The following is an 8147-nucleotide window of genomic DNA, read 5'->3' on the forward strand; positions in this document are numbered from 1 at the left end:
GCACATCATGGACGTACTGTTTGATTTAACCCTTTCCAGCAGCAATGATTTCTTTTATATTTCTAATGCTAATTCTCTTTTACTTTGCAGGATCCTCCCAGCTCTGTGTCTTTAGGATTAAGAATGGAGGAAATGATATTCAACTTGGCAGATACTCACTTATTCTTCAATGATTTAGAAGTAAGTTCAAACCCTACTTATTCCATTTTCCCCTTCTGTGTACTTACTTTCTCTCACTTTACCCCATATTTACACACGTTAAGGGCCTTTCTCACACTCACATCAGCAACCAAAAGGCTTTAAAAACCAGGAAAGAAAGAAAAACTAATTTAACTGCCTTCAATTCTTTGTAACTTTTTTCCAGTAGGAGAAAGAAAACTACAAAAGTGAAACTGCCTTGTGGTCCAAAAGAAAGCTATGATTTGAAACTGCTTTATGCTGCTTTGTGGTCATGTCTTGTTCTTGGGAAAAGCTTGAGGATTGGACCTGGCTCTCTGTCAGTTATAACAAGTGTTCCAGTTGACCCAGTCAACTAGAACAGCCTGCTCATGAAATTAACATGCAAGTGGCTGAGTGCTCCACAGACATATATAGTTCTCTGGGAGATTCAGCATGACACAATGTGACAAGGCTGACCCTTTGAATTACAGGTGTACTACTCGTTTTTGCCAGCTGAGTGGACTGGAGCAACGAGAAATAAAGTGTCTTGCTTAAGGAATCGACACACCACCAGGAATTGACCTCGCAGCTTTGCAACTGTGAGTTGAATACCCTGGCCACTAAGCAACAAGCCTTCTTAAGGAGCAGACCCCAAGGAACTACCATGTGTTGGAACCCCTAAGGCAGTTAGACATTGTCTACAACCTTGTTATGAGTAACTTGTGCCATGCTGTTTCTGTGGATCCTTCAGTGATGCTGAGAAGGGGATATACTGCATTGGCAGCAACTTGTCCCATGCCCAGGTTTGGATCCTATCAAACACTCCATACTGGACGAATAGACACTGTGCCTATGGATTGGACAACTAGGGTCCAGCCATGGTCCTTAATGACAGACAGAGGCACAGTAAGCTTTTCCAGAACACCTTATCTTGTGTGCATAAATTACTTCATCATCACTTTAATGTCCACTTTTCCATGCTTGCATGGATTGGATAGAATTCGTTGAGGTGGATTTTTTTTATAGCCAGATACCTTTCCTGTCACCAACCCTCACCTCTTTCCAAATAAGGTAATATTTCCCCATTAGCCAGACATGTTCTTCACAGAAGATTCAAAATGGAAGACACCACTTGTATGCCAGTGACTTTCATTTGCAGCTGTGACACAGTGCACAAGTGTCAGATAAGAAGATGCAGTAATATGCGCACACACGCACAGTTTCCATCTACCAAATCCACTCGTAAGCCTTTGGTCGGCCCACGACTATAGCAGAAGACACTAAAGTGCTGTGCAGTGGGATTGAACTGAGAACCATTTGGTTCAGAAGTAAACTTCTTACCACACAGCCATGCCTACGCCTGTAAATATTTAAATATTGTGTGTATATGTGTATATATACATACATATAAACATTAAGAAGGATATATATATACTTATGTATACACACATACACATATATACACATACACACACACAGAAACCCAGGGTGCATTTTAAAATCTCTTACCATGGCACAAATAAAATTTATTGTCACTCTACAAAGCTGAGGTGAGATAAGGGCCAGATTTAATATATAGGCCAATATAGACAAGATATAAATCCAGGGGCCTCAGACAACAAAGGCCCTGTTAACTCGGAGATGCTTTTATAAAGCTTGGCATTAAAATTTTTAAAAACATATTTGCAGCAAGCAAATAAATGAATTTGTAGTTCTTTTTGTTTTTTACCTGTTTCAGTCATTAGACTGTGGCCATACTGGAGCACTGCCTTATTTGTTTAAATCTTTTTGAAATCCAATAGAATACATTTAAAAAACTATTGAACCCCTCTTGATATATTGGGCCCTTTTATATTTAAAATGCCATTAAATTTTGTTGTTGTCATTGCCAATAATAATTTGAGCCGTATTGTCTTATTGTTATTACAGGAATGTGATCAAGTTCATATAGACGATGTGTCATCTGATGATAATGGACAGGACCTTAGGTAAGAACCGCTTTTACTTATTCAATTAAGTCCCCTGCTTCCTGTGGAACCCCTTTGTTCCCTTTCAAGCAAAGATCACTGATGACTTTCCTTCACTGTTCTCATCAACCCCATTTTCTTGTCTGTGAATTCTTCAACCCAGTAGCAAGAAACGGATCAAGACGACAACTAGAGATGGAGACAGATGCAGGGGATAACCAAGATGTCTTACTTGCCTCATCTTGCTCTCTGGACCCTGAGAGGTGCTAGCTACAACACCAGGTCAGATTAGAACTGGGGGGGGGGGCTGTAGTGGGTAAGAGGTGGTTCAACATGCCTCAAAACCTTGGAACTGCCAAACCAGATCAATGCTGCTGGATGCAGTTTAATCACATAACCCAAGCCATCCCATATCTGTCACCGCATCTACTTCACACATTATCACATATACCTTTATATCATAAACCCACGATCTTGTGAGTGTGGATGCAACCCGCTAACCACTTACCATGCTCTTTCACATATCGTATTATATTAGCACATCAGGCAGAATGCTTAGCCACGTTTCATCCGTCCTGACGTTCTAAGTTCAAATCCTGCCGAAGTCAAATTTTCCTTTCATCCTTTCAGGGTTAGGAAATAATTACCAATTACACACTGAATCTGATGTAATTGACTAACCCCACCCATCCCATCCCAAATTTCGGGCCTTGTGCTTTTAGTAGAAAGGATTATTATATGGTTTAGAAGCTTAGTAATAACAAGCTTATTAACATTGAAGTTTATTATTAATTAATAAATATTCGAGCAATAAAAATTAATTAGTAATAAATTTTCTTTGTAATTTGACTTATTGTTAAATACACTTGTTAGTGATTAACTTATAAGCAGTATACTTATTAGGATAAAAAGTATTAAGAAATTTATAATTAATAAACTGTTAATAAATAACTAGTAATAATATTATTGGTAATAGATTGTAAAAACGCTTAATCAGTTGATAAGGTTTAATAATCTGCTTACTACCGATAAAGTTCGTAATAAGCACCGCGATTAACTTTGCCTTTCATCTTTTCTGTGGGTGGGGTGGTTGTTAAAATAAAGTACTAAGCAAGGACTTGGTTGTTAATATAGATAGACCAAACCCCATAGCCCTTGGGGGTATGGGTCAATGTAATCGACTTAATCCCTTTGTCTGTCCTTGTTTGTTCCCTCTATGTTTAGCGCCCCTGTGGGCAATAAAGACATAATAATAATAATAATTATTATTATTATTATTATTATTATTTTCATCATCATCATCATCACCAGTTGACTAGGTGTTTTGAGATGGAAGAAAAGATGTTTCTTTACTTTACAGACTTAGGCTTTTGGGTTAAGATAATTTTGTATGGAATTCAAGAATTAATGGGATCCAATGAATGAACCAAGGTCCCAGATTGTGTAAGGCACAAGTAAGCTGTGTTGAGTGTTGTTGACCATGACCCAGACAGGGTGCAGCAAGGGGGGGAACTGGCTACTCCAGAGCTCTCAGTATGTGAAAAATGCCAGAGAGGAGTGGATTGAATAAAGCGATGTAATAATACTCTACTTAAATGCTACCAGCAGCCACCTTGTCTATCTATTATGACGAGGATCTAATCACTTGTCACTGCAGGTTGACAATACTATCTGGCCTCTCTCATTGATGAACAATAAGTCATCTGTGTGTGTTGGTATGGAGTGAAATGGTTGTGTGCTATGGGGGTGGTTTTGTGATGTTATTATGTATGCCTTTGTGTGTGTGTGTGTGTGTGTGTTCATTCATTAGTTTTATGTTTGTTTTTGTTTTTTTTCCATGCTGGCATGAGTTAGGTGGATCCTTCTTTGAGGCAGTATTTTACAACCAGGATGTTGGCTATGTGGAAAGAAGCTTCCTTCCCAACCATGTGGTTCTGGGTTCAGTCTCACTGTGTTGCAACTTAGACAAGTGTCTCCTGTTACAACCATGGGCTCACCAAAGCCTTAAGTGGAGTTTGTAGATAGAAAGTGGAAGAAGCCTGTCATATATATATAAATAATGTATGTGTGTGTATATAAATATATCTCTATCTATTAATTTTCAAACTGTGGGCCTCACAGAGGCAATGACTAGTGACCAAGACCTTTGGCAATATGCTGTGCTTGAGAAAACCTGTCAAACCAAATGAAATCGTAGTCATGGCCGATGTTGGTGTCACAAAACTGGCACATAAAAAGTACCTTTCAAGCATTGGGCCTTACAGAGGCATGGTAGCCATGACCCATGAAAAGCACCTTTCAAGTGTTGGGCCTCACAGAGACAATGATGAATGACCAAGACCTTTGGTATTATGCCACGCTTGGGTAGATGACCCGTCAAGCCAAGTAAAATCACAGTCATGGCAGATACTGGTGTCACACAAATGGCACCCATGCCGGTGGCACGTAAAAGCACGAGTGGTTGGCATTAAGAAGGGCATCCAGCCGTAGAAACCATGTCAAATCAGACTGGAGTCTGGTGCAGCCTTCCAGCTTGCAAGCCTTGGTCAAACCATCCAACTCATGGACAACACACATTAAATGATGATGACCATGCATACATAGGCATAGGTGTTGTTGTGGCTGTGTGGTTAGACGTTTGTTTCCCAACCACACACAGTCTGGTTTCAGTCCCGCTGTGTGGTAACTTAGACAAGTGTTTACCAAAACTTTGTGAGTGGGTCTGGTAGACAGAAACTGAAAGAAGCCTGTTGTATGCTTGTTTGTGTGTGTACGTGTGTCGCTGTCTCCTTGCCTTCACATTGTGTGATAATTGTAAACGAATGTGACTGTCCTGCAAATGGTGTCCTTCATTTCCAATCTTCCATCGTAATGTATCTCATTACAGGGGAATAGTAACCTTAATCAGAACCGTTAGCACACCAGGCGAAATGCTTAGTAGTATTTCGTCTGCCACTACGGTCCGAGTTCAAATTCCACCGAGGTCAACCTTGCCTTTCATCCTTTCAGGGTCGACTAAATAAGTACCAGTTATGCACTGGGGTTGATATAATCTACTTAATCCGTTTGTCTGTCCTTGTTTGTCCCCTCTGTGTTTAGCCCCTTGTGAGTAGTAAAGAAATAAGAAACTGGTATGGGTTGGTGGCAGGAAGAGCATCCGGCTGTAGGAAATCCATCTCAAGAAAACTCTGTCTGACCCATGCAAGCATGGAAAAGTGGACATTAACACATTGATGATAAAGACAAAGATGATGGTTTAATTGTTTTATTGTTTTTCTTATTCACCACTCTTTTTTTTTTTTTTCTTTTATATTTCCAGTTCATATAACTTTGCGACTGATGGTTTCCATGCAGCCACCACCAATGCAAATCTGTGTATAGCCACTGGTGTTCGCGGAGGAGTCGACTGGATGCGGAAGCTCGCCTTTCGGTACCGACGGATAAAGGAGATATACAATAGTTACAGAAATAATGTAGGAGGTTGGTATTTGTCATTTTGGATCTGTTATGATTTTATTTTGAAGTTACTGATAGAAATGATAGTTAGACATTTAAGGATAAAAAAAAAGGGGAACAACATCAAGAACAAGGTATTTGGGGTTAGAAATAAGCGGTATTTCACCTGTCTTTACATTCTGAGTTCAAATTCCGCTGAGGTCGATGTAATCGACTGACCCCCTCCTCCAAAATTTCAGGCCTTGTGCCTATAGTAGAAAGGATTATTATTATTATTATTATTATTATTATTATTATTAAGCTTACAATCTTTTGTTCTGATTTCAAATCCCATGGCCACAGTCCAATGACTACACACACACACACATACACACTTTTACGTATTTGTTTTTGCACATTAATGCATCTTGTCATTTTTGTTGAATTCCAGGTTTATTAGGTCCGCAGAAACGGGAACAGTGGCTTCAATTGAGGCAAGAAATTGAAAACATCACAGACAGTTGGCTAACAATGGCATTGAAATCTCTCAACATAATCAACACCAGGTACGTATGCAATATATATGATATATATATATGTGCCAGTGCTGCCTGACTGGCCCTCGTGCCAGTGGCATGTAAAAAGCACCCACTACACTCCCAGAATGGTTGGCATTAGGAAGGGCATCCAGCTGTAGAAACCTTGCCAGATCAGATTGGAGCCTAGTACAGCCTCCTGGCTTGCCAGTCATCATTCAAACCATCCAACCAATACCATATGGAAAAGTGAACATTAAATAATGATGATATATGTATGTAAAAGTAATAATTTAAATGTAGAATGGAGGGACGTGAAATTGATGTAACACTTGTTTCTGTAAACAAACAATTTATTCCATATCTTACAATGTTATGCAATACATGCCACAACATAAGGAATTAATCCCTTATATTTATATATATTAGATGTGTCCTCCATGTCACTGAAAATATCTGGGTTGTCAGCTTTACATTTTGTGGGTCCTGAGGTTGCTTTTTAGGCCTGTTTCGGCATAAAATCTGTTGGTATAATGGGGCATCTACAAGCAGAGTTGGGATCCAATGGGACTTTTGCTTTCCTTGCAGCTGTCGTCTCTAAGTTGTCCTGGTGTATAAGTTGACCTACCAATTTTTATCTGAAAATATTTCACATAAGCCAGAAAATATGGTATGTGCATACATAAGACAAGAAGGGTGCAATTTGAAAGAAATTCAGCTGCTATTTCTAACAGGTTGAAATGCCATGTAGAAGTTTTTCCTTTGTTGGCTCATGCATAGATACATACAGTAGTTTTTGGCACACAAATCAATGTAGTATTGAGGTGTAAACATTCAAACATTGTCACTATCTTTCCAAATCCTGCCACATTTCACATGGAATTTTTGGTCCTCCAAAGACGTTTTGGTGTATAGGTCAACCTACCCCCTTCTTTTTAACTGAAGATCTGTTTGAAAAATTCAGCTGGTATGCTGGAAGATTTGGTATATGCGAATATTTGATAGATGGAGATTGTTCAAAAGCCTATCATATGACACACATTTATTTATTTATTTTTTTAAATCTTTTCAGATCTAACTGTGTAAATGTGTTAGTGACAACTACTCAGCTTGTGCCTGCATTAGCTAAAGTGTTGCTTTATGGTCTGGGAGGAGTTTTCTCAATTGAAAACATATACAGTGCAACAAAAATAGGTTGGTAAACTCATTTCTTTCCACCTCTCTCTCTCTCTCTCTTTCTATGTGCAGCATACATGTTTGTTTTGTCTGTCTCTGTGTTCATAGCTATATTTGTTTGTTTGAATGTCATTCTCTCCTCTTTCTTCATATGTGTATAAGGCATATGCTGGTACCGCATTAACGCATCCATGCTGGTGCTACATAAACACACCTGCTATGTAAGCGTACCTGTGCTGGTACTGCATAAACACACCTGTGCCATTGCGACATAAATGCACCTATGTTGGTGCTACGAAAATAGACCCATGCCCGCGGTACATAAAAAGCACTCAGCTCACTCTGTAAAGTGGTTGGCACTAGGAAGGGCATCCAGCCATAGAAACCATGCCAAAGCGGACAATTGAAGTCTGGACAGCCCCCTGCTAGCCAGCTCCATGTCAAATTGTCCAACCCATGCCAGCATGGATAGTGGACGCTAAACGATGATGATGATGATGATGATGTGTATAAGGTGCTGAGCTGGCAGAATTGATTACGGGCCCCGCAAAATGCTTAGCAGCATTTCATCCATCTTTAATATTCTGAGTTCAAATTCCACCAATATAGAATTTACCTTTCATCCTTTCGGGGGTCAATGAAATTAGTACCAGGCCTTGTTCCTATAATAGAAAGGTTCATTATTATTATTATTATCATCATCATCATCATTATTATTATTATTGTCATTATTATTATTATTATCATTATTATTATTATTATTATTATTATTAGTATTATTATTATCATCATCATCATTATTATTATTATTATTGTCATTATTATTATTATTATTATTATTATTATTATCATTATTATTATCATTATTATTATC

At 38.7% G+C, this 8147-nt stretch overlaps 1 protein-coding gene across 1 annotated transcript in view; it reads left to right on the top strand.

Moving 5' to 3' along the window:
* Window positions 1-7314, top strand: part of LOC106883803 (eyes absent homolog 1-like) — a 76051-nt gene extending 68737 nt beyond the window's left edge. Inside the window, exons 9-13 of the mRNA XM_052975954.1 lie at window positions 91-180; window positions 2089-2147; window positions 5446-5606; window positions 6013-6127; window positions 7170-7314. Of these exons, the coding sequence (XP_052831914.1) occupies window positions 91-180; window positions 2089-2147; window positions 5446-5606; window positions 6013-6127; window positions 7170-7299 (555 nt within the window). The 3' untranslated portion in view covers window positions 7300-7314. The remainder of the gene's footprint in view (window positions 1-90; window positions 181-2088; window positions 2148-5445; window positions 5607-6012; window positions 6128-7169) is intronic.
* The last annotated feature ends 833 nt before the right edge of the window (window positions 7315-8147 follow it).

This window comes from Octopus bimaculoides, chromosome 23 (genome assembly GCF_001194135.2).
Source record: "Octopus bimaculoides isolate UCB-OBI-ISO-001 chromosome 23, ASM119413v2, whole genome shotgun sequence".
In the NCBI taxonomy this organism is placed as follows: domain Eukaryota; kingdom Metazoa; phylum Mollusca; class Cephalopoda; order Octopoda; family Octopodidae; genus Octopus; species Octopus bimaculoides.